This window comes from Mirounga angustirostris, unplaced genomic scaffold (genome assembly GCF_029215605.1).
Source record: "Mirounga angustirostris isolate CCGP_5_RB_7025 unplaced genomic scaffold, mMirAng1.0.hap1 SCAF_9, whole genome shotgun sequence".
Taxonomy (NCBI): Eukaryota; Metazoa; Chordata; class Mammalia; order Carnivora; family Phocidae; genus Mirounga; species Mirounga angustirostris.
The window spans coordinates 42397672-42424810 of record NW_026991717.1 but is presented as its reverse complement, the minus strand read 5'-3'; the positions used below and the strand labels follow the sequence as shown (position 1 = coordinate 42424810).

Genomic DNA, 27139 nt, shown 5'->3' with positions numbered 1-27139 from the left:
TACAAAATGTGTTTTGTTTTTAAATCTGACTGCAAACTTTTTTCCCCTAAGAACATTCATTTAATCTTGTTATTTTAAATAAACTGGGAGCTTTTTGGGAGTAGATGGAAATAGAAACCAAATAAAAATGAAAGCAGTGAGTACTGGCATTTTAAGCTTTCATTCTTTTATGTACCAATTTATTAAAAAATAATGAAAAGTCAGTATAGTAACTGTTGGAGAGTTGTACTTTGGGAGCAGGTGAAAGGGGTCAGTGAATTCCAAATTAATGGTAGGAGCGAGTATCTGTCTCACGATTTTTCTTGTAAGTATATTAGAGAACTAAAGTATAATAGAAAAAAAAGAATAACTTAAGTCATGTTTTGAGTGGAAGTGCTGCCGTTCTACTTATGATGATTAAGTTAGATGTCTACATTTCAAACACAGAAGAAAGCAAAGAAATTTGAGAACCACAGAGTGAGTTCTCAACTAGATCCTCTACCTTTGGGACTATGAACAACCTAGAAAATGGAAGTGCTTTATATGTTGAAGCAACTTGAATGGAATTTAAATGTTTCTGTTTGCCTTTCAGTTAGCAATTGACTATGGGATTAAATTCTTGGAGACAAGTGCAAAATCCAGTACAAACGTAGAAGAGGTAAGAAAGATGTTCGGTGACCTATTCTAGGGCGCATTAGAGCTTAGCTGCCTGTGTTCAAGCAGCTGTCCAAGACTTGTCATTTTCTTAGTGAATGCCTTCTGTGAGCTCCACCTCCATTTTGTGAACTTTCGTGCTTCTGACTTTTATGCAGACCCAGGTTCTTGAATTTCTAGCACCCAGCCCCCACGTGGGCTATATGAGATTGCTCAATTAAGATTCACTGAGCAGAAGGTAGAAGTTCCATTCAAGTTCAGCTTTGCCCTTTGTTCGGGAAGCCAGAAATCCTGCACTTGCCGACCAAAGCACAGTGTTTTCTGCTCATTTATCATGGTTCATGTCATCCTGTGGTAGCCTGTAGCAGGAGAATCTTAATTCCTTTCATGTCTGTACTCTCTCAAGAGAGAATTAAACTGATTATTGAACAGATTCCCTTAGATTAAACATGATACATTGTAACACAACAGCATTTAGTAGAAATAAATGTGTTTATCAGAGAGTAGTTTTAATAAATTTTCAGTAAGTGAATTATTAAAGACAACCAAATCATCTAAAGTCTTCTAAGAATAGATTTTCTTTACCAAGGGCAGAGTTGTTGATAATATTTTCTTTTTTAAAAACATTTTTTAGGGACTCCTGGGTGGCTTAGTTGGTTAAGGGTCTGCCTTTGGCTCAGGTCATGATCCCAGGGTCCTGGGATTGAGTCCTGCATTGGGCTCCTTCTGCTTGTGCGTGTACTCTCCCTTCCTCCCCCACTCTCTCTTTGATAAATAAATAAATAAATAAATAAATAAATAAATAAATAAATAAATAAATTAAATATTTTTTAAACTGGTTGTAAAAATGATGCATGTGTGGGGGTGCTTGGGTGGCTCAGATGGTTAAGTGTCTCCCTTTGGCTCAGGTCATGATCCCAGGGTCCTGGGATCGAGCCCTGCATCGGACTCCTGGCTCAGTGGGAAGCCTGCTTCTCCCTCTCCCTCTGCCTCTCCCCCTGCTCATGCTCTCTTTCTCTCTGTATCTCTGTGTCTCAAATGAATAAATAAAATCTTTTTTAGAAAATGATACATGTGTGTTAATACATATCATTCAATAAACAGTAATATTGATGGTTTTGTAGACATTTAATTTCTTAGGCTACCACCATTCACCATAACATTATGGCTAAAAAATCAAGATTTAAATGACTTTATTGGTTAGGGGACACCGATCAGAACTTTTTCTTTGTTTTCAATAACTAATTTTTTCAGGTTGGCTAATGGGTGTTAGGAAACAGGAAGCTTCTGTTGATTTATTTACACAGTCATAGAAGAGCAGAAAAATGCTTCCTTTTGCTTTGCCCACAAGAGGATTTCCTTCCATCAGAAAGAGGGGAGCCTCTTAAGTAGAAACAGGAGAAAATTTGTGCACTGAAATGACCCAGGTAGAGTCGCTCCCACAAAGTGAACCCATACCCTGGCTTAATGGAGCAGGTTTAAGCCTCTGTTCATGGCTACACCCCGATTGAATCTGTGGCTCACAGAGAGCTTTGAGTTATGGAAGTACAGAGCTGGGAGTTGCCCGAGCTGCTTATTCTGACCAGGTATTCGGCAGAAATTAGCAGTTTTCCCAAAACTTTAATTTAGCGTAGTTAGCTTTTCATAAAAGCTGGGATGGGCTTCTTTAGAAACAGATTCACAGATGACCAGTGTTGACAGTGCAACATTGATAATAAGTGATGATGGTGATTATCATGTTGTTTCTATTCAACTTGATTGGACATAATCCTTCTGCCTAACATCTTTGGGGGGCATCAGAAGTCGTTGGGAGCAAAGAGACTGACAATTGTGTGTTTAGCATGGAGACAACTGAAGACTTTTTTTTTTTTAAGATTTTATTTATTTATTTGACAGAGCACACAGTGAGACACAGCAAGAGAGGGAACACAAGCAGGGGGAGTGGGAGAGGGAGAAGCAGGCTTCCCGCGGAGCAGGGAGCCCGACCTGGGGCTCGATCCCAGGATCCTGAGATCCTGACCTGAGCTGAAGGCAGACGCTTAACGACTGAGCCACCCAGGCACCCCCTGAAGACTCTTTAAAAAAAAGAGTCTTGGCTCTGTAGAGGGGGACCTGGCTGGGTCAGTCAGTGGAGCACACAACTCTTGATCTTGGGGTTGTGAGTTCAAGCCCCATGTTGGGTGTAGAGATTACTTAAAAATAAAATCTTTAAAAAAAAAAAAAGTCTTGGTTCTGTAGAAACAAAGTAGAGATGATAGGTTTAAAAAATGTTTTGTTGGGTCAAGACACCTAGGCACAAAATGTCACTGAGATCAGATTTGTCCTTCTATTTGAGCTGATTTCCACAGTGGGGAATTTAGCTGAGCTAAGACATAGAAGATGAAAAAACTCTCAGGTACAAGAGTGAAAGTATTTTGAAAGAGAAGAGATTGGGGATAAAAGGTAGAGATTTTTGTGAAAACAGATTCTAGAGCTCTAGAGTAATACATAATTATTCATCCAGTTATTAAACAGGTATTCAGCATATTCAAGATAAGACACTGTGCTCTGCTCTGAGGACCTGGGGTGACCTAGAACCTCTGCGCCCCCCCCAGGTGCTTTTGGTGTACTGAGGAAGCTACCTATAACTCAAGAGTGTCACATTAGGAATTTGTGCCAGAGATTATGTGCAGAAAATATTTGATGAATGAATGAATGATGTTTTTTAAATTTTTTACTTCTTTATTTTAGAGAGGGAAAGAGTGTGCATGCGTGAGCAGGGGGAGGAGGAGAGGGAGATAATCTCCAGAAGACCCCGCACTGAGCGCAGAGCCTGACCCGCAGCTCAGTCCCCCAACCCCAAGATCACGACCCAATCTGAAACCAAGAGTCGGATGCTCAACCAACTGAGCCATCCAGGCGCCCCGTGAATGACAGTTTTATAATACTGGGAAGTGTTTATGATATCATTGAAAAATAAGATAAAATACTCAAGTGTATACTACGATTACAGTTATGTTCTTTTCTCAATCAAAAAGTGTCAAATAGGGCGCCTGGGTGGCTCAGTTGGTTAAGCGACTGCCTTCGGCTCAGGTCATGATCCTGGAGTCCCGGGATCGAGTCCCGCATCGGGCTCCCTGCTCGGCGGGGGGTCTGCTTCTCCCTCTGACCCTCCCCCCTCTCATGCTCTCTGTCTCTCATTCTCTCTCTCAAATAAATAAATAAAATCTTAAAAAAAAAAAAGTGTCAAATAATGTTTTATAATGAAATAATGAAAAATTCTACATTTCTATTTTAAAATATAGACATATATTAATAATTTTTTTGGTTTACCTTTAGGCATTTTTTACACTTGCACGAGATATAATGACAAAACTCAACAGAAAAATGGTTTGTATCACTTACAATTTTTATTTTCATTATGCTATTTGTTAAATTTGTTCTATTTTTGCTGTTTATTTATTTGAATAAAAAGGATAGGCCTGATTATAACATATTCACATTGACTCATTTTTTTCCTGACTCACGTATTCACCTGGTTGAATTTTGATTCTCCTGTTTCTTCACGTTTCTTCCTTCTGTCCTGCGGCTGCTTCCGTTCTTTCATCTGACTCTGTAGGTGGTCTTTAATGGAATTCTGGCCAGAATAATTAAAATAATAATGGCACAAATTTAATTTTTGCCATAAAATTATCTAGTTCCGTTTTAATGTGACAGATATTTATCTCTGTATATAATTGTGATCATAAAGTTGCTAAATTCGCTTAAATTAGAAATGATGTCAGTGATGAATCATTAGGCCCACCTGGAAAGTTTGTTTTCACCAGAATCCTGAATATAATTTTAGACCTTACATTAGCAACTGTTCTTACCTCTGGTAAGAGGATTGCCTATATCAGTATCTTAACATTGTTGCCATCATTACCCTTGAAACTTTCCACTCCATTGGCTGTAATTTCTCTGAACTGGAAATAGGAGCTTCCCATCTAATACATTATTGATATAAAAGGTGCTATCCTAAAAAATATGTTTCTCATTTTAATCCACCATTTCCAAAGATACAGATGACATCAGAGCCTGACGAGTCCCCTTTCTAATAAAATACTCTACTGAATACTTATTTGTGGTGTGGTTTGATATTTGTATGTTTTAGATAATTGGGATCAAACCATGAAACTTTTACTTCCTTGGTCACTTCATCTGCTCTTTTTTAGAATGACAGCAATTCATCAGGGTCGGGGGGACCAGTGAAAATAACAGAGAACCGATCAAAGAAGACCAGTTTCTTCCGTTGTTCGCTACTTTGATGAACTCTTTCTGAGAGACTGCAGCATACCTAAAGGACCCTTTCCTGCTTCTCTGAAAGCACAGGTCAGCCAGCCTCAGAGTCACACCGCCCGGCTGCTGCTGAGAGCACCACTGAACCTCGACTTCTCCACACAGAAGGCCACGTGCATTCCAGCCTCATGGCCTATCAAGAAAACAGGCTCTTTTTTTCGAACATGGAAGCAATGAAGTGGAGACATACGGAGGACTTAACTTGTTTTTCCTTGGTTTGTCCCAGAAGCTGCTACCTTTTCTTTTTCACTTTGCACATCAGTGTTAGCCTGTCCCTGCTACACCACAGTTTCAGACTCATATTTGCACACTTATGCCTCATGAATTCGAGACAAATTTGTGCGCTTGGGATGTTTGAAAAAAGTAAAACATTTAAAGCAGAGGTTAACATACTAAAAAGATATGGTCTGGGTCATGTGGCCAGATGTTATTGCATTGATAGAATTTTTTAAGGGCTCTAATTTGTGATTTCCTTAAATAAGAATCACTAAATTCTGATAAAAGTGATCTTAAAAATTCATAAAAAAAATGTCCATCTATTCGTCAGAGGCCACCATTCCTTTATTTCTTCGGATTGTTTAGAGTTTTGTTTCATTCCTGACCTTTTTGCTGGAGAGTTTGGGTAGCTGAATAAGTCACTTTTTCAATTGATTACCTCTCTCTGATCAATAGAAGCTACATTTGGAAATCACCTTAATCTTGCATTTCCTGGGGTTTGTATTTACTATTCTTGCCTATGTATGACCTATTGTAACCATGCCGTTATCAAAAACAACATATTTGAACATTGTTGTCTGTTTCTAATTGTGAACTTCTTGAGCTGAAATTTTACATAGGCAGAAAGATGTACCATTTAAGTCTTATTTTAGCATCTTATTGTGGTTCTGTCACATCAGCAATGTAATAGATGCAGTGTATTTTTTCTTAAGTTCACTCTTCAGCTTGCTGGCTTTATTTGTAATACCCAGTCCCTACTGTGATCCCTGTCTGCAAGAGTCAACAAGTATTAGATTTAGATTTTTGTCTGTAGAAAGCTTACCTATAGGGAGAGAGATTAACTTGTTGATATAAATGTAATAGAGATAGCTCTTGGTAATGGTGAACAGAATGATTTTTTGTTCTGTTTTTATTTGGACTTTTTTCTTTTTTCTTTTTTTTTTTTTGAACGAAGGTAATCAGACCTAGTGCAGCCTCTAGGTAAAGTCTTGCCTTTACGTTAGAGAAAATAGGAGCAAAGTTTCCATTGTAAAACAGCTGTTGTTGAATGCGTAGGACCCAGTTCCATCTGTTCAGGTTTGTGTTCTAGAACTCGGTCCAGGCATTTGGGCCAGCCAACCAAAAGCTTAGCTGCCTTTCTCACCAGACACTGGTACTGGTATACCTTTTGTAGATGAAACCTTCACATAAGGAAAAAAAAAAGCTGTTTAGCGTTAACTTATGTGCCAAATTCAGATCATCATGTTGTTATTCTAGCCTTCAGTGTTGTAATACGGAAAGGAGTAATGAATAGGTGATTAGGGAAATGAATTCTGTCAATAATTATTCTTCCTGTTAGGCCTTTTTTGTTTCATGAAGGTTACCATCATGCTTGATTGTTGAGAGTGAAGATGAAAATGGAAATGGATTGCTTGTTACCACAGAGCATCCTGCGTCAGATTAAGACGTAGCATTAGAATGCTTGGACCAGTCAAACGTTTACTACTTGTTTGAAAACTTATGTACAGTTTAGCAGCAGCAAATATACCAGAACGATTTTTGATGGATACACTAAACTTAATGTTGACAAATTTCAGCCTTCTTGATTTTTTTTTTTTTTTGTACTTACCTCTAGGCCTACAGGCACCTGTTGGCGTCCCCGTATAATCAGTAGTTGCTTGATTGAAAGTTGGTTGTACATCTACCATTTTAAAATTAGATACATTTTTGGAAAGAAAAAAATAATTTCTTAGAAACAGCTTGTATTTACTAATTTTCTGAAAAAGATCCAAGCAGTTACGCTTTCTGAATGGTAACGAAGTACTTTCTAAAAGGCAAGTGCTATGACACCATGTATGAATGTAATTCTCCTAGTAATTTACCTCTGACTATTTGGTGTCTTAACACTTTGGTTTCTTTCTCAGGGGTTGTCTGCAAACCAAAACTGACATATTCTGTGGTTAGCTTTTTTTTTTTTTTTTAAACACATTGCTTTGCTTTTGTTTCATTCCTTCTCTCTTCCTTTGCCTTATGTGGGTTAATAATTAGTCTCCGTGAACTTCCCTTTGAAAGAGCCTGTAAAAGTTAGATGAGTCTAAAAGTGCTCTTTGAAGTAGCAGCAATTTGGGAGTATATGCTCTGTTATATAGAAAAAAATCGTCCTTGCTATTTTCTTACATTTAGCTTTGCTAAATTGTATATAATTTGAGCTAAGACCATAGGAAATTCACTTTCTGCATGGTAAAATGACCCAATAAATATGCCACTTTGCTTAATAATGTACATATAGTGCATTATTTTTTCTATTTGTAGATGAATTTAGTGACAGATAATTGTCTGTTCCCTGCTGAAACTGAAGAAATCTAGTTTTGTGTGAACATGTTTGTGGTCTTATGGATAAGGTACATGAAGACTTTCGCAGCAGTATTCGTGGTTCAGTTGGCTGCACTTTATTATCAGTGTGCTAATTTTTTGACAATGATTGGACTAGACCTTTTCACCTAGAGTCTGAGGATATCAGACACTGAAAATGTGCTGTAACTCAGTAGCATGTAAACCAGTTAATTGTAAAACGTTTCACTGGGAATTTATTTTAGCTATGTTTTACTTCATACAGATTATGAGAAAATAATCCACCTGTGCATTGGTTAGGAGGTGCCGCAGGGTTTCTTACTATTTACATGAACATTTTATGCAGTCTTTGTTATAAATGTTCAGAAGACTATACTCTTTACTTTGAAGGACTATTTTTTAATTATACCTCATTTAGCTAACTAGTATTCTAATACCTGGTAGAAAACTGGTGAGCCAGCCTTTAAGCATCCAACACCCTTTAGATTATATGTTTTGTTTTGGACTAAAGACATCATTGGAAAAGGTAGGAGATAGTTTACTCTAGACTAGAACATACATGTCATATCCACTAATGCAAACAAGGTATGATCTCCCTGTCTCCATTAAGCAATTTAGCTGTGCAATATAGATGAACGTTTGCAGAAATTTCTAAGAGATTATAACTCCATTTTACAGATTCTGAATGCTAAGAATCTGTATTAAGACTTATAAAGTTTTTCCTGTGAACAGTGAGTGATGCATTTAAGCAGATTTTTTTTTCTAGTTCATGACTTAGCTTTCTTTATAAATTTAGTACTTAATCTTTAAAGATGAGCTTCTAAGCTTCAAATTTTAAAACAGCATTTCATTATGTTGGTTTCCTTATCTCAGATTTTAAGCACTCATTTCTGCTGTCAGGTTTTTTAGAATTTTTCTTTTAAGAAAAAGGACATTCCTTTTTCCCTTCTTGTTATATCCAAAGAAGGGAGGGAAATGGAATGTCCAAAAAAAAAAAAAATGAAATTCCTTGTCCTAGAGGGAATATGCCAATAAAATTTTTAATCCCAGCACAATTTTACAGAGAATCAGTCTTTTTTTTTTTTTAAGATTAATAAAATTAATGGGAGTCCTGTTCAGTATGAAAAAATCCTAAATGACTGAAATATACAGAAGTGAAAATCAGCAAACAATTATTTTAGGGATATTTTCGAATTTTACTTCGTTTTTTGAAATGCTTGTGCCATATGTGATTGCGTTTCTTATTGCCAAGAACTAATAGAACTTCCTGTTTCATTTTCTTACCTTTTTAAAAATGTGAACTTAATTATTATAATTCATTCCTACAGCCTTACAGATGGGTTTTATTTTGTTTGTTTGCGGCTGACACTGCAGTTCCTTCAGGGCAAAATGCCATAAACTATTTGACTAAAATCATGCCCCTAATGGGAAATACCTAGTTTTTCCATAGAATTATCCTTCTGTGTAGGTTTCAGCATATTTTATTTTTGCTTCAACAGCTTAATGTGAAAAGTTCCTGCAGATAAAGTGAACCTGTCATGTGGTTAATCTTGTTTAAGCCAATTCATTAACTATATACTGCTACGGATGCTGTGGTTTGTTTTGTTTTGTTTTTTAAATGGATTTTATTCCAGGTGAACTTTTTTTTACAATAATGTTCGTCTAAAATAAAAACTACATAATGAAAATGCTCATGACTCTGAAATGAATTGCACATTTAAAAAATGTTTCTTCAGATTTGCTAAGTGTATGAGTCAAACCGCGGTAGGCTTGAGCTACTTTAGAAACTTAATCTGACTTGGAATTGTTTAAAGACTCAGAAAAATGGCTGGATCTCCTGCTCATACCTTTTCAGAATACATTGAGCTGATTCTGTTATAGAACTGCAGCCTTAAATTGATCGTCCTTCCCTTCTTAGTCCTCCCAAGTTTAGTTTCTGTTGTTTGGTTTTTTTACTTCCAAACACCACAGATTGAGGCCTCAGCCCTGTTGCTGTTCTCCCACAATGCTTGTGCATGTTCCCGGTCGTAGCCTTTTGCGTTCATCCCACCACCATTTTGAACCTTCACTGTTCTCAAGCTTCCCACTTCTCTCCCTCTACTCTTGGTAGACAGGTCTTTCACCTCCTGCCTCTCAGAGAAAAGCATCAGTCAAAAACAAGGTTCTTAGCCATCTCTTTTTCCCTAATCCATAGCCTACCATGGGCCGGCACCCAACGCCACCCTCATCCTCACTCCTTCCTTTTGGGGCAGAGGCATCCCTTCTCTTCTATGCCTTTCTCACCACGGCCTCTTCTCTGCACTCAACCTCCCACCTCTGCCCTCCAGAGAACTCGCAGCTCTTTCTCTTCCACCTTCACACTCTTATCCCATGTTACACCCGTCCCCTCAGCATCTAAGCACCCATAACGCTCCAGCTGTTGGCCTTGTGTTTCTCTCACCTATTGCCCTTTTTCCTCTTCTTCCTGTTGTAGCTAAGCTTCTTCAAAGAGTTGCCTACAGTTACCATCTTCACTTTTTCGTTTTTCGTTTATTCCTCAGCCTACTCCAGTTTGGCTTCCCCTCCAGGCCCTTCACTGACATTGGGCTTACAATGGCCTAGTTGCTCAAGTAGCAGACAATTTTCAGTCCTTATCTTGGTTAACCTCTTGGCGGCATTTGACCAGTATATCTCTTCCTCCCAGAAATGTTCTCTTAGCTTCTGTGACAGTATTCTCCTGATTCTCCACTTCTCTAAAAATAATTTCATCCTTTTTCAAGACTCTTAAATGCTCATAACTTCTGTGATCAGCTGAATAATGGCCCCCAAGCATGTTCATGTCCTAATCCCTGGAACCTGTGAACATTGTTCTACATAGCAAAAGGAACTTCACGGATGTGGTCAAGTTAAGGCTCTTGAAAGGGAGGATTGTCCTGGATTATCAGAGCAGAGGATATGTAATCCCAAGGGTCTTTATGGGAGGGACACAGGAGGACTTGGAATCAGAAGGAAACCAAGGGATGACAGAAAGGGAGAAAAGGTGTGATCATGCAGGCCTGTGAGCCAAGGAATGTAAGTAGCCTCTGAGATCTGGAAAAGGAAAGAGAAGAGACTCTCCTAAAGCCTCCAGAAGGAACCAGCCTGGCCCTGACACTTTGGCTTTAGACTGGTAAAACTCATTTCATAATTCTGCCCTCCAGAACTCAATAAATTTGTGTTGCTTTAAGCCACTAAATTTGTGATTATTTGTTACAGCAACAATAGGAAACTAATACAGCTTTCAAGTTTGTATCTCTAGCCCCACCCTCTTTGCAGACAGGAAGACTTGCAAGTTGATCTGCTTATTGGACATCTCCCCTCAGATCTGCTACAGGTATGTCAAACAACATGTCTGAAACTCAAACTCAGCTTACCGTCTTTCCTGCTCCCCAGCAGTTCCCACCAACAGCCCTTAAACCCAGGAGGAGAAAGCTGTTCTCTCTCCTCTTTTCTCCCTCATGATAGATAGCACGATCATCTACCTAGATCGACACACAGTTCACCAGCCTCCAAGTCTCCTAGATCGAACACCTTAAGCTCTTCCTCATCCATCCACTTGTCCATTGTTTCTGCCCCTGTGTTCAGGCCTCATCTTTTGCCTAGATCTCTGCAACCTCTCCTAACCCGTTGCCCAGTCCCTACTCTTAGTTTCCTCCAAGCCATTTTCACAGTGCTGACAGGAATCTTGTCACTGTCAAATTTAATTCTTCAGTGGTACCTCATAACCTTGGGGTAGAAGCTAAACTTTTTAGCCTGGCAAATAAAGAGCTTTACCACTGCATCTTTCTCTCCAGCCTTGGATCTTGTCGTAGCCTAACTCACACCCATTTTGAACATCACCAGTAATTGCAGTTTCCCGAACACACCATGCTTTCTCATTCCTTTGCTTATGCTGCTCCTTTTACTGACTTCCTTTTTCTGGCTAACTCTTCCTCATCTTTCAAGACTCAGTAAGGGTTTCTCTGGGAAGACTTTGGGCACAACCCATCCAGGTTAGGAGCCCCCTCCTGTGTATGCCCAGAGTATCAGTGCTCTGGATTCGAACTGTCTGTTTATTCTCTTCCCTCTAGACTCTAAGCTCCTGTAAGTGCAGGGATCATGTCTTTAGCTTTTGTATCCATAGGATCCAGTAAGGAGCCTGGCACATAGTAAGAGTTTAATAAGCGTTGGAAGAGAATCAGTGAACTTCAAATTTACAAAATTAACATGTTGTTGAAGAAAGCTAAGTCATTTCGGAGCTGTTTTGTTTTCCATCTACTTCTTAATTGAAAGAAAAATTTAAGGTAGGGCCGCCTGGGTGGCTCAGTCAGTTAAGTTTCTGCCTTTGACTCAGGTCATGATCCCAGGGTCCTGGGATCGAGTGCTGAATCAGGCTCCTTGCTCAGCGGGAAACCTGCTTCTCCGTCTGTGTCTGCCGCTCTCCCGGCTTGTGCTCTCTCTCTCTCTCTGACAAATAAATAAAATCTTCAAAGGAAAATACAAAAAAGAGGAAAGTTTAAGGTAAATTCATTAATACCTCTGTAAGTACAGCAATAAAAAGAGAAGCTTCTTTATCTGTTTTTATTCTAGCCCTTACCTTACATTATTTTAATCTTTATTAAATATGGAATTTCCTTTTAATAAGATAAATCACCCAGAATGCTACTTATGTGTTGATAAATTGAGTAAACCTTTTCTCCCTTTTCTTCATGTATCCTACCCTCAAAATTTAGGTTTTCCAATATTAGTTCCAGGAATATATGAGGATGCCCCCTAGCAAATAAAATTAATTTCTGTCCCTCGGAAATGCTCTGCTTTCTCGCACTTTGAGGCCTTCCCACTTGTTCCTCCATTTCTTCCCTATTCTTATCTTTGCATTAGGCAGAGACCTGAATGAATGAATATCTTTAAGAAAACTTCACACATCTGGACTGGGTGCTCTTCCCCCTTCCTGTATATTCTCACAGCTCCCTATATCCACCTGTCTGGCACCGATGGCCTGCCTGATCAGTGTGTACCAGTGAGTGGTGTTGGTAGTGGCGGGGGTCGGGGCCCTCAGCTAAAGTCGCCAGTGAACGCGGCCTAGGCATCACGGTGGCCCCAGACGCCAAAAGGGGCGGAAAGCCTAGCGGTGAGGCCCGCTCCCGCCCCGCCTTCCAGCCTCAATCGCCACACCCCCCTCCGCCCGGCCCCAGCCCCGCCGAGGCACGCCGCCCAGCCTCCAGGCCCCTCCGCCCCGCTCCGCCCAGCTTCCAACCTCTTCCGCTGCGCCCCAACCCCCCCAACTCCTTCAACCCCCTCCGCCCTGCCCCAGCCCGCCCCTCGGCGCCCCGCCCTCCTCCAGCCCCCTCTGCCCCTCCTCCAGCTTCCTCCGCCCCTCCTCCCACTCCCTCCGCGGCGCTCCACCCCGCCCTCTCCAGCCCCCCACCGCTCCGCCTCCAGCCTCCTCTGCCGCGCCCCCTCCGCCCCTCCTCCAGCCCCCTCCGCCGCGCTCCGCCCCGCCCCCATCCCCTCCGCCCCGCCCCAACCCCCGCCGTGGCTCTCCGCCCCGCCCGCTCCAGCCCCCTCCGCCCCGCCTCCAGCCTCCTCCGCCGCGCTCCGCCCCCTCCGCCCCTCCTCCAGCCCCCTCCGCCGCGCTCCGCCCCGCCCCCATCCCCTCCGCCCCGCCCCAACCCCCGCCGTGGCTCTCCGCCCCGCCCGCTCCAGCCCCCTCCGCCCCGCCTCCAGCCTCCTCCGCCGCGCTCCGCCCCCTCCGCCCCTCCTCCAGCCCCCTCCGCCGCGCTCCGCCCCGCCCCCATCCCCTCCGCCCCGCCCCAACCCCCGCCGTGGCTCTCCGCCCCGCCCGCTCCAGCCCCCTCCGCCCCGCCTCCAGCCTCCTCCGCCGCGCTCCGCCCCCTCCGCCCCTCCTCCAGCCCCCTCCGCCGCGCTCCGCCCCGCCCCCATCCCCTCCGCCCCGCCCCAACCCCCGCCGTGGCTCTCCGCCCCGCCCGCTCCAGCCCCCTCCGCCCCGCCTCCAGCCTCCTCCGCCGCGCTCCGCCCCCTCCGCCCCTCCTCCAGCCCCCTCCGCCGCGCTCCGCCCCGCCCCCATCCCCTCCGCCCCGCCCCAACCCTCGCCGTGGCTCTCCGCCCCGCCCGCTCCAGCCCCCTCCGCCCCGCCTCCAGCCTCCTCCGCCGCGCTCCGCCCCCTCCGCCCCTCCTCCAGCCCCCTCCGCCGCGCTCCGCCCCGCCCCCATCCCCTCCGCCCCGCCCCAACCCCCGCCGTGGCTCTCCGCCCCGCCCGCTCCAGCCCCCTCCGCCCCGCCTCCAGCCTCCTCCGCCGCGCTCCGCCCCCTCCGCCCCTCCTCCAGCCCCCTCCGCCGCGCTCCGCCCCGCCCCCATCCCCTCCGCCCCGCCCCAACCCCCGCCGTGGCTCTCCGCCCCGCCCGCTCCAGCCCCCTCCGCCCCGCCTCCAGCCTCCTCCGCCGCGCTCCGCCCCCTCCGCCCCTCCTCCAGCCCCCTCCGCCGCGCTCCGCCCCGCCCCCATCCCCTCCGCCCCGCCCCAACCCCCGCCGTGGCTCTCCGCCCCGCCCGCTCCAGCCCCCTCCGCCCCGCCTCCAGCCTCCTCCGCCGCGCTCCGCCCCCTCCGCCCCTCCTCCAGCCCCCTCCGCCGCGCTCCGCCCCGCCCCCATCCCCTCCGCCCCGCCCCAACCCCCGCCGTGGCTCTCCGCCCCGCCCGCTCCAGCCCCCTCCGCCCCGCCTCCAGCCTCCTCCGCCGCGCTCCGCCCCCTCCGCCCCTCCTCCAGCCCCCTCCGCCGCGCTCCGCCCCGCCCCCATCCCCTCCGCCCCGCCCCAACCCCCGCCGTGGCTCTCCGCCCCGCCCGCTCCAGCCCCCTCCGCCCCGCCTCCAGCCTCCTCCGCCGCGCTCCGCCCCCTCCGCCCCTCCTCCAGCCCCCTCCGCCGCGCTCCGCCCCGCCCCCATCCCCTCCGCCCCGCCCCAACCCCCGCCGTGGCTCTCCGCCCCGCCCGCTCCAGCCCCCTCCGCCCCGCCTCCAGCCTCCTCCGCCGCGCTCCGCCCCCTCCGCCTCTCCTCCAGCCGCGTCCGTCGCTCCCAGCCCTCTCCCCCGCGCCGAGCTCAGTTCTGTCAGCGTCCGCTGCACCTCGCGTCCCCGTCAGGCCTCCGGGCCGGCTTCCGCGGTCGCCATGACGGCGGCCGTGTTCTTCGGCTGCGCCTTCATTGCCTTCGGGCCTGCGCTGGCCCTCTACATCTTCACCATCGCCACCGAGCCGTTGCGCGTCATCTTCCTCATCATCGGGTGAGGCGGTTGCTCCGGGAAACCCGGACCCGGGGCGCTCCTCCCCCGCCGGAGGTACCGGCGACCCCCGGCGTCCCCGCCAAACGGCTCGACCTTGTTGGGCTTTGGAGGGGAGAAGGGTTGGGAGGGGGAGAGCCGAGATCCCGCTTTCCTGGTATTCCTCGTCCTCCGAGGGTCGGCGGGAAAAGAAAAAGAGCCCCGGGACCCCACGGGGCGGGCTTTGGGGAGGGAGCTCACACCGTGGGTCTCAGAAAACCCTGATGCATGGCTCCTGAGTTTTTGCCGAGGGTCCGTGGGTGGGCTCTAGTGAGTTGTGAAGCCATTAAAATTGTATGGAAAAATTGTGGGTAAGTTCAAATATCCATCTCTTATTTTAGTGGAGGGGGTCCCTCATTTCCCTCAGATTCTCACAGGCATCTGTAATCAATCCCAAAAGGGTTAAGAGCACATTGGCCCCGGAGTTTAGGTGCTTTAAAACATACCCATGCCCGACCCCTACCCCAGATCAGCCAAATTGTAATATCTAGGGGGTGGGATTCGGGCTACGGATTTTTTTTTAAGCTCCCCAGGTGATTCAGGTGTACAGCTAAAGGGTGGAAACCCGTGAAAACACCGAAACACCTGTCAGTGCATCTCTTTGCAGGAGCTTGGTAAATACTGAACTCTTGCGGCGAATGTGGTCATAATCCCGATTTTCAGTTGTCTGGCAGCTCTTCCGGGGCTCCCTACGTCCCCCTCCACCTTTGAGTCTCACTTAGTACCGGGAGAAACAGCCTCGGTAGGCCAGTGTTAACCACCTTTTCTGAGCTGCTTCACCTCTCACAACTATTGAAAGTGCCGCGTCAGATGTGTGTCATTTTAAAAACAGTAGAGATTTGGGCAAAAGGTTTGTAAAGCTTGTTATAATCATTAAAATCCACAGGTATGTTGTACAAGCCAGGCCTGGAAAGCTGACTTAGATTTCAACAGATTTTCAACCTCTGAATTTTATACCAGTTACTCTGTTAATAGAGATGTAGACCTTTTTTTTGGGGGGGGGGGGGAAGACATATTTATGTATCAGTGGGCATGGGCAAAGCATTAATTAGGAAGAGTAGCAAATAACCAGGTTTCTAGCTAGATAGTCCTTAGCAGATAGTCTCCAGGTGTACTTTAGAAACAGCAGGGCCACTGAAAAAAAATGGTTGTTAGGAAAAAATCTCACATTCCTCTTGGACTGCATGTTCATCTCACCAGGGAAAATGAACCATTGATTAAGAACAAGTGATCCAGGGCATCACTTTAAGAGGACTTTTTCCCCCCTCTTATTAAAAAGCCAGGAAATCCTGTTCCTTCTCAAGTAGAGTTTTTTCACTTTTAAATCATTATTAATCCTGTTCACTTATACCCTTTTCCCCCTCTAATTTTCAGAGCTTTTTTCTGGTTGGTGTCTCTGCTGTTTTCCTCCCTTTTTTGGTTCATGGCAAGAACCATTACTGACAACAAAGATGGACCAATACAGAAATATCTGCTGATCTTGGGAGTGTTAGTCTCAGTCCTTATCCAAGAAACGTTTCGGTTTATGTATTATAAACTTTTAAAGTAAGTTAAAATTTGCTTTACCTTTTTTTCATTTATATTTGAATTATGATTTAGTAGTTTGAAACACTAATATAGTGTGGTAGTGAGGGCCTGTGCCTTCCTACAGAGTTGAAAGTCAAGTGATTGTACATTCCCAGCCTGAAAATATTGAGTATTTTTTTTTAAGATTTATTTATTTTAGAGAGTGCGTGCGCATGGGGGGTGGGGCAGAGGGAGAGCACAAGAGGGAGAATCTCAAGCAGACTCCCTGCCGAGAGTGGAGCCCACTCAACTTGGGGCTTGATCCCACAACCCTGAAACATGACTGGAGCCGAAATCAAGAGTGGACACTCAACCGACTGAACCACCCAGGTGCCCTGCAAATATTGAGTATTAACTTGTGGACATTTCTTCCTTCACTCATTCAAAAAATATTTCTTGAGAATTTATTCAGTGCCAGGCACTGTCCTAGGCACTTGGGGATATATGATGATTAAAAGACAGTCTCTGTCTTCATGGAGGTTATAGTGGAAAGAGACAACACTGAATGAACAAGAAAATACTTGTATGCTAGAAGATAATAAGTGCCCTGCAGGAAAATAAGCTAGAGAAATAGTCATTGAAACAACAACAAAAACTGTTCCAGCTTAGAATTGATGTGTGCTTCTCTTTGCCACCACTGAAAATAAATCATTCTTATGGAGATTATACCTATCATTATTTTGACTGTATTGCGGGATAACAGGGGTTTATTTTGTGATATTTCATGTGATTTCATATCTATAATAGAAAAATATATTTAAAAAGCCATGGTTATGAGTTCCCTTTTTAGGCCAGGAAGTAGGTCATCAGTAGGATCCATGAGGACGTCACATGAAACCACTGATTTGAAACACAGCTTGAACTTGGAACCATATTTTCTTTCAGGCAGTCATGAGGTTGGCTTTGATTATGTAGTAAGGCTTATAAAGTGATAAGTGTGCTCTTTTTATTTCTGAAAATGAGATAATTAAGGCATTCCACAAATTTCATGTATGTAATCAAGACAGAACCTCAACAACATCTTTTGTAATAGGCTTCTGATCATTTGTTCTTGCCAGTATGCCAGGCCTTCTATATTTTTTACTTGTTGCTTTTAAAGATTTTACATATTTATTTATTTATTTAAAGTGTCGGGGGTGGGGAAGGGCAGAGGGAGAGACAATCTTAAGCAGGCTCCATGCTCAATGTGGAGCTTGATGCGGAACTCCATCTCACAACCTTGAGATCATGACCTGAGCTGAAATGAAGAATCAGAGGCTTAACCGACTGAGCTACCAGGTGCCCCTACTTGTTGCTTTTTTCTTTTTTTAAAGATTCATTTATTTATTTTAGAGAGGGGGGTTAGAGGAGGGAGAGGGAGAATCTCAAGCAGACTCCACACTGAGTGGAGATCTCATGGGGCTCTATCTCATGACCCTGAGATCATGACCTGAGCCAAAACCAAGAGTTGGACGCTCAACCAACTGAGCCACCCAGGCGCCCCCTTACTTGTTGCTTTTAATAACAGATATTGAAATTTAATAATGAAGAAATTTTAATTACAAAGAGCAAACCAGGAAGCCATTGCTTAGAAGCAAAAGTCTTAGAAAAGGTTTAAAAATGAAATTTCCATTAGTTTTTGGAAATATTAAAGAGCAACAACCAAATACCAACAATTACATTTAAGTTTCCACAAGAATACAATCCTTAACAGATGGACCATCTATTCAGCTGTGGTTGAATGTTTCTGGTATGTAGCAGTTACTTTCATTCCAAAATTTAATTTTAACTGTAGAATATATTCAGGTAATCAAAATCTCCCTCTTTCTAACCCCTGCCCCACATAGCCAAATGAAATCCCTGTTACATGGTTGTCATCTTGTCTCTTTCAAGGCTACACATACCTCATTTCTTCACCTGGCCCTCAGAAGACATAGATGTGGCTTCTAAACCTTTTCCATGTCTTTTATGTCGGTAGACACCCCTTTTTGTTAGTGCCTGGAGTTTATCTGTGCTTAGGACCCAGCACAGTACACTGGTGTGGTCGAAGTAGTACAGAGATCAGTGGCCTCTTGCACCCTTGCTTGGGCACTGTACTCTTAACTCAGTCTCAGGTTGCACTGGTTTTTTCCTGTCAGCAACATCATTGGCTCATGTTGGTTTTGCATTTTCACGTATGTTGGTCCTACTTTTGAAGTAGACCTAATTTTGAATAGATCTTCACAGTTTAGGGACATGGGTTTAATAACCCCTTAGGATATTAGGTTCTAAAATCCAACTTACTAAAATGACTAAATCTGCTGTTCTTTACCACCTTGTTTCGTCCTGGATTCTACCTGGAATGCAACCTTTTATTGGCACTGTCCTACAGTTCTAAAGGACTACAAGCTGAACATAGGTTGCCATTTGTACGGGAAAGGAATTACAGGTCAGTCAAGGCTTTCATGCCACCAAGTTCAGAGAAGCCTCTTTGGCCTTCTAGGGAAACCATGATATTTCCTCTGAAAGGGCCTTTGGAAATTAGCAAAGAGATAATAGGACAAACCTGTATTAACAGGTGCCTTTATGCTGCCATTGCAAAATGCATCTCCACCAAGCCTTTGGATTATTGTACAGTATTTTTCTAGCAAGTTTTAGACATGTTGGCTGTCATGTAGTTATATGTTAAAACAAGTTTGAAAATTATTATGGTACTTTATTCATGACTAACATATAAATATGTTTAACTTGCTCTCATATGCTGTACTATATTCAAATATAGGAACTTTGTTTAATTACTATTTTAACTATCTCCACTTCCAAAGTAGGTTTTCAAATTTAAAGTACTGCCTCAATCACCTTTTTGCTGTCTGAATTTGGTGCCAAGATTAAAACGTGGAAGGTTTGTACCAGTTTTTTACATATATGAAACTGAATCAAAATATTTATCACTGCAGTCTAATATAGATTTATTTCATGGGTCAGGCCTCGGGAAGTGCTTCATCTTGAAGAATGAATAAATGAATTGTAACTTTGAGCCTAGCAAAGAGCTGTACTGTGAGAAACTGGCATGTGGCCACAAGTGATAGTCCTTCCTATAGTAATTTCGTTAAAAATCCAAATTATGGTTGCAAACATTGCCTAAAACATACATTAAACATTTTTTAACTTGAAGCTTTTGTAAGTTAATCCAGTTTTGTCGTATAATGCTGATAGCATAAATATTTCCTAATTTTAAAACATCTTCCATTTATAGAAAAAAACATAATCATTACTACAATTTTTTTGGGGGGGTACCAAATTACTTTATTTGAAGAATGGTACAAATGAAAGAAGTTAAGTAGATGTTTTGGTACAACTTATAGAAAAGGTAAAGGTAGGGCGCCTGGGTGGCTCAGTTGGTTAAGCGACTGCCTTCGGCTCAGGTTGTGATCCTGGAGTCCCGGAATCGAGTCCCACATCGGGCTCCCTGCTCGGCAGGGAGTCTGCTTCTCCCTCTGACCCTCCCCCCTCTCATGCTCTATCTCATTCTCTCTCTCAAATAAATAAATAAAATCTTTAAAAAAAAAAAAGAAAGAAAGAAAAGGTAAAGGTAACCCCAATATGCATGCACTGCCTAGGTGACCAGGGAAGTCACCCTTGTGGTTATGGGAAGACAGCCTAAGGCTTAGCTCTCACTATCACTGTTTCCCAAGGTGTGCTACTACAATTGTTTTTTAAGATTTTATTTATTTATTAGAGAGAGTATGGGGGGGGCGGGGAAGGGCCAAGGAGGAGGGAGAAGAAGAAGCAGACTCCCCACTGAGCAAGGAGCCCAAGGCCAGTCTCCACCCCAGGACCCCAATTAAAAATTGGACTTTTTTGGGCACCTGGGTGGCTCAGTTTGTTGGGCAACTGCCTTCAGCTCGGGTCATGATCCCGGAGTGCCGGGATCGAGTCCCATGTCGGGCTCCCAGCTCGGCAGGGAATCTGCTTCTCCCTCTGACTGTACCCCCTCTTGTGCTCTCTCTCTCTCTCTCAAATAAGTAAATAAAATAAAATCTAAAAAAGAAATTGGACTTTTTCTTTTTTGTTCTTGGAAATAGTAATAAATGTAAACAGAGAATTTTCTGCTTCAGTAAAATGGTCAAGTTAAAAACACTGTACCTGGGGCGCCTGGGTGGCTCAGTTGTTATGATCCTGGGGTCCTGGGATCGAGCCCCGCGTCGGGCTCCCTGCTCTGCGGGAGGCCTGCTTCTCCCTCTCCCACTCCCCCTGCGTGTGTTCCCTCTCTCGCTGTCTCTCTCTGTCAAATAAATAAAATCTTTAAAAACAAAACAAACAAAAAAAAACACTGTACCTTACATCATTGATCATATGTTCTATATCCATCAGGAACATGGAAGCTAATGGTGTTTTCTACTTTTTCATTTCCTAATGTTAGCATTGAGAACGGTTAATGCCAGACCTTTCCTCTCACAAACTTGCAACATAGAATGAGGAAGTTTATTGAACTTTTGAATTTATACATTTAATACATTTGTGATAGCAATACCTTGCTGTACCAGATAGCAAAAAATCTTTTATTCATTATTGAGCAGTTTATATAAAACAAATCCTCCAAAATTTGATTCTGTTGTACCATTATGTCTACTTGTTGGTAGAGATTATTACTATCATATATATATGTCTCTAAGCTTTAATTAGCCTTTAACAACATTCCTGTGACAGGTTATTTTATTTAGGAAAATCGAACATCTTAGTTGGTTACTGCTCCAGAGAAAGATGATATAGCCACTTAGGGGCACCTGGGTGGCTCAGTTGGTTAAGCGACTGCCTTCGGCTCAGGTCATGATCCTGGAGTCCCAGGATCGAGTCCTGCGTCGGGCTCCCTGCTCGGCAGGGAGTCTGCTTCTCCCTCTGACCCTCCTCCTCCTCATGCTCTCTGTCTCTCATTCTCTCTCTCAAAAAAAAAAAAAAAAAAAAGAAAGATGATATAGCCACTTAAGTTTTGATTAATGTCCTTGCTACTAAATAATGCTTCTAAATGGAGAGCCCGGAAATGGCAAATTGTTTCTTTAGAGTCTAGAAAAGCAAAAGGCCCTTTTCATTATGCTTATTACTATTTTGGTTGAATTCTGCATTGCCTTAATTTAAGGTAATCAATGATATTTATATTTATGTAATGAATAGGCCAGCTATATTGAATATGCATACCTTGAAATTTAAATTAACACAATGCCCAGAATGTAAGTATGTTCTGGTTAATTTAATTTTCTACTCTTAGAGTTAACCTAACTCATTTTGTTTCAGCATTTAGTGAAAAATCAATCTAAAATGTTTGGTTTCTTTATTGCTTTAACAAATATACCTTCTCATAAATATAATGTAAATACCCTTTGAGTCCGGATCATTGTTGCAGAGTTTCTAGCCAACAAATGTTAGTAATAGTGACAGTAATAAAACTGACAGCCACACCTTACATTCTTACCTAACACATCTGCATGGGAGCAGGGACTCATGATAAGTATGTGAATTGTTCCCAACAGAAGCACAGATATGATCACTCTGAAGATCATTTCTTATTGAGCAGTATTCTAATGTTTCATTTAGGTATTCATTTATCTCCTTTTCTGAGGGTAGCATTTTATTCTTCTCTGATTAATTCTCCCCTGAAGCCTGATTGGGATATGAAACAAATATGTAGAATATTTTATCATCTGAAGATCATATGATTAAGTTACCCATATGAGAGCTCAGACCATGGGCATTCTAGGATTTAAGAGTAAGGAGAGATTAGCGATTACCAATCATTAGTAGAGGTGAATTCTTTGAGAAACTGCTGACTAAATGAGACTTTGGAGGATGAGTATAATTTAGGTTCTGCGAAGTGGAAGGTAAAAGGGAGGGTAGCAAACTAGCTATAACCCAGGCGGGAGATACTACAAAGTGCCAACAAACGAGGATTGAAGATCTAGTACTTTGGGGAGAGGGAAAAATTCAGAGTGACGGAGGCCATAGGATATTGAATTAAAATTTTTTAAAAAGATTTTATTTATTTATTTGACAGAGAGAGACATAGCAAGAGAGAGAACACAAGCAGGGGGAGTGGGAGAGGGAGAAGCAGGCTTCCCGCCAAGCAGGGAGCTGGATATGGGGCTTGATCCCAGGACCCCAGGATCATGACCTGAGCCAAAGGCAGATGCTTAACAACTGAGCCACCCAGGCGCCCCTTGAATTAAATATTTACTGAGCTCAGAAAGTAGTCAGAACCATTGCTTTTTTTCTTACTAATTTAATCCCTGATGGCTTGTTTACTTATATTTTTTTCTTATTTTTTTCTCTTCTATGTGAAAAGTCAGATAAAAGGCAAAGTTGGTTGGAAATTTTGGTTGATTTTAATTGAAAATTTGCTGGGTTTTGTATAAGTGGATTTCATTTTATTTTGTTTACTATTAGGTTTTACTTTTATTCCAGTTATCATACAAGATAATATTAGTTTCATTTCTACAATACAGTGATTCAACACTTCCATACATCACCGGTGCTCATCACAAGTGTACTCCTTAATCCCCATCACCTATTTAGCCCATCCCCCCACCTACCTCCCCTGGGGTTACCATTTGTTTGTTCTCTATAGTTAAGAGTGTTTAAATGGATTTTAGATTCAAGGTATAACCTGATTAGAAGCCTCAATAAGTATCTAGATTTTGAAATACCTTGTGTTTTTTCCTGATATACTGCTTTTTCTTTTAAAAAATTGTGTGGTTTTATTTTAGAAAAGCCAGTGAGGGTTTGAAGAGTATAAATCCAGATGAGACAGCACCTTCTATGCGATTGCTGGCCTATGGTAAGTTGGAACTGCATAGTGTCATTAAGAAAAAGCCAGACTTGACATAAAGGCCATTTTTATTTTTTGTATCTTTGTAGGGTTTTTTTTTTTTTAGAAAAAAGATTTACCCATTTGAGAGAGAGTGCTTGCACCCATGCAGTGGGGGGCGGGGGGAGCAGAGGGAGAGGAAGAGGGGGAGAGAGAGAATCTCCAGCAGACTCCCCACTGAGCTTGATCCCATGACCATGAGATGACCTGAGCTGAAATCAAGTCAGAGACTTAACAGACTGAGCCACTAGGCACCCCATCTTTGTAGATTTTAATTTCTTTTTTTTTTAAGATTTTATTTATTTGCGAGAGAGAGAATGAGAGACAGAGAGCATGAGAGGGAGGAGGGTCATAGGGAGAAGCAGACTCCCTGCTGAGCAGGGAGCCTGATGCAGGACTCGATCCCGGGACTCCAGGATCATGACCTGAGCTGAAGGCAGTCACTTAACCAACTGAGCCACCCAGGCGCCCCTGTAGATTTTAAATAGTATTTTATTATTGCCTTGGCCTTTTGGTGTACATTGTTTATTTTTCTAGCTTTCCAGGACCATTATATAAAGGGAAGTAATTATAGGTGACCTGTATGTCCATTAAATTGCCAGGTTTGAAAGTTGGGCTTTTAATATGCATATACTCTAGTTAACGGTTTTTAAGTGATATTACTGTTATCTTCTCTGGGTGGTTACCATGACTTTGGCTGTGGTAGGAGGACTTTTCATATTAATACAGTTAATACCTCTGCAGGGTTTTCTTTCAGAATTATGTTTTAAAGATTGGATCTAGATCCCTAAGTTGAGTCACCCTAGTTTGACCCAGGGATTACTTTCTACTATAGGCAGTCATCCCTCAAGCTCGGTTCCAGTTTTAAGCCCTCATACTTAATTCTACAGACTTTTATCATAAATCAAAGTCAGAACTTCAGCATTGTGTCCTCTGTCTTGCCTATTGTTTCTGTGCCTTTCTAGATCTTTTTCTTTTTTCATTTCTCTGCTACATTCCACTGTTCATTTCCCTTCCTTTTACACCCTTCTCTGTTTATCATTTAGCCAAGTACTCACCTTTCCTAAGCCAGCCTTCCACTGCTTCTCCAACAGCATGCATACCGTTTCCCCTTTAAGATAGTATTCTCTAGTCCTTGGAAACTTGATTTGAAGAGAAATCATAGCCTGAAAAGGGTCTAACGTGTTTCTCCCTCTTTAGTTTCTGGCTTAGGCTTTGGAATCATGAGTGGAGTATTTGCCTTTGTAAATACCCTTTCCGACTCCTTGGGACCAGGCACAGTGGGCATTCATGGAGATTCTCCCCAGTTCTTCCTAAATTCAGGTATGTGCCTACTAGTTATGAATGTTCAGTCTTCTGGTCTAAATAATCATCCTTATTGGAGTTCTCTGGCTTAGGAATTCAAAATTTAAATTTATATGATACCTTCTAAAGGCAAAATACTGTTAGATATCAGAAGTAAAGGATGTAGGAAAATAAAAATTTTGGTTAGAGTATTTTAGAATTTTGGGGTGGAATTTAGCATATATAAAATTTATTTTTATTTTACTATACTAATGTTGATGTGTAGTTGATGTATTATAAGTGAATTTTTATAGGCTATATGCTTTTTTATTTTTATTGGTTTGCATTTATCTTCAGTATAAGCCTTAGTCTTTAATTAGTCATCTTGGTCCCTTTTTGGGATAAGCAGTATAATTGAAATTTGAAATTGAGAGGAGGGAAAATGCTTCTTATTTAATGTAAACTAATATTATGCATCTAAAATGTACATTTAAACATATCTGTATCATTTAAGGAATAACAACCCCTTCTTCGCTTTTTCTTAAGAACTAGAACATTAACAGAGTACTTAGAGTCCCTTGTTTCTCATTGTTTTTTCCCCACAGGTAACTATTGCCCTGATTTTGTGTTATTAATTCCCTAGGTTAACCAGGTTTGAAAGCTAGGTTTTTAACATATATACATGTTTTGTTTTGAAGGTAAAACATGAAACTTTTACCTTCATGTATGTATCTGAAAAAAATTAAGTTTTCCTGCTTTTGAAACATTTAAAAATAAATCATGCTATATTCTTTGAAAAAAGAAGTTGAGAGGAAAAAATGATAATAGATGAGTTGGCCTTTTTATCCAAAGATGCAGTAGAAAAGGACCAGCTCATTTCAAACTACTTTTTCATCCACCAGGTGAAAAATTGTCATCATGATGCAGTGATCATGCATTTGAGAGTTGTAATGTACATAATTAACATAAAATTTCTCTTAAATTTTCAAGAGGAATCTTTTAAAAATGGTTTTAAGAAAATTCCACTGTATTTTTTTATCTCTACAAGTTATATTATTAAATTAAGTGACCCCCCCATGCATATATCCTATTAATTAAATATTATTTAACATCTATACTAAAGGAATTTCTGTCCTCAAGGAGCTTACCCTCTAACAGAGAAAATAAAACTAAACAAAAGTGAATAACTATTTTAATACAGTTTAAGATAATAATAGAACCAGATATAGGAATGTATGCCCAGATTTTAAAAACTGCTGCAGTAGTTCACAGTCATCCTGCCTGTTATAGTGATCCCTAAACCCTGTGGATTCTTGTTCCTCATTTTAGTGCAGGCCTTGGTATCTCTTGTCTAGATTACTTCCATCAACCCCCAACTGGTTAATCTTTCCTCAACCCACTTTCATGTGAATGGGGCCTGTATGTATGCAGCCACCAAATGATCTTCCCTGTACAAAAAAGTATAATGACTTTCCAAGATCTGTCCTTTCTAAGGAATAAGTCAAGGCCTATTACATCAGGCTACAAGTTCAAGGGTTGGACTTACTTAGTGGTGCCTCCAGCAAAGCAGATTTTCTTCATTTTAAGCATTCCACAATTAGAATATTTCTGACAGTTTTTTGATGAATTATAATAATGAGTGTTAGGTTTTTAGAACAAATGTAATGTTAATAGCTAACATCTGTTAGAGCCCAATATAAATTAACAAAACATAATCAGGAGGGGGTATTACTGCCACAGTTTTCTATATTTTCTGAAAGTGGTCTATTATACTGTTACATAAGCAATTTTCGTTTGGTTCGAGTAGCATTCTCCTAGTGGAATTTATTTTTCTGCTAGCTTCTTTCACTAGATGGTGCTAATTCCCTTTCATTAAGACTAACTTAAAATGATTCTTTTGGAAGAAAGTGAAAGAAAGATGTGCTGGCAGTTTGGGGGTTGTATTTGCAATTTCTATAAATTCAAGGGAAAATTCAATATTCAAAAGAAAATAAAATAGTTTAATGTCTTTAGCAGTTAGGATGCCTGACCATGCTATGAATATATACCTATAGAGTAAAAGAACAGTATTTTATCGTATGCAAGAGTTTATTTATTATAGCATCATTGTTTGGAGCATAAACTTTGAATTGTACATTTAAGAAATTACTTTTCATCGCATTTTAAAATAGTAACCCCAAATTTATATATATTTGTGTTTGTTGTATGTATTATTTATAACTGCTACTGTTACCACTTATTTAGGCATGAGCTCATTTTTAATTTGTCAGTTAAATCTGTAAGTTTATATGTTTAGCATATTTCATTACAAATGCCTAACTAGTAATCAGAATAAATAAGGCCTATGGGATCACTAATTAGTGTATTTATGTTAGTATTAGAGATGCACTGTATGATACCTGTGTGTACATAGGTTTTCATGTTACAGGTAGGCATAGTTTATAAGTAATATGTATGTATAATTATTTTTTACTTGTAGTTGTGTAGTATTAACTTTTCTTAGAATCATTACCATTTCGGGGCGCCTGGGTGGCTCAGTCGTTAAGTGTCTGCCTTCCGCTCAGGTCATGATCCCAGCATCATGGGATCGAGCCCCGCATCAGGCTCCCTGCTCCTCGGGGAAGCCTGCTTCTCCCTTTCCCACTCCCCC

General features: G+C 42.2%; 2 protein-coding genes across 8 annotated transcripts in view; both read left to right on the top strand.

The window, feature by feature from the left end:
* Window positions 1-5741, top strand: part of RAB8B (RAB8B, member RAS oncogene family) — a 54115-nt gene extending 48374 nt beyond the window's left edge. For both annotated transcript variants that reach the window (XM_045899916.3, XM_054513489.2), the window contains 3 exons: window positions 572-637; window positions 3952-4002; window positions 4827-5741. In XM_045899916.3, coding sequence (XP_045755872.1) covers window positions 572-637; window positions 3952-4002; window positions 4827-4919 — 210 coding nt within the window. In that variant the 3' untranslated portion in view covers window positions 4920-5741. The remainder of the gene's footprint in view (window positions 1-571; window positions 638-3951; window positions 4003-4826) is intronic.
* Window positions 5742-14551: 8810 nt separating this feature from the next.
* The window catches only part of APH1B (aph-1 homolog B, gamma-secretase subunit), an 80633-nt gene continuing 68045 nt past the window's right edge, over window positions 14552-27139 (top strand). For 5 of the 6 annotated variants that reach the window (XM_045899912.3, XM_045899914.3, XM_045899913.3 and 2 more), the window contains exons 1-4: window positions 14553-14786; window positions 16197-16367; window positions 23105-23175; window positions 24406-24528. In XM_045899912.3, coding sequence (XP_045755868.1) covers window positions 14674-14786; window positions 16197-16367; window positions 23105-23175; window positions 24406-24528 — 478 coding nt within the window. In that variant the 5' untranslated portion in view covers window positions 14553-14673. Of the gene's footprint in view, window positions 14787-16196; window positions 16368-23104; window positions 23176-24405; window positions 24529-27139 lie in introns of all 6 variants that reach the window. The other variant, XM_064570346.1, reaches the window with a different exon arrangement.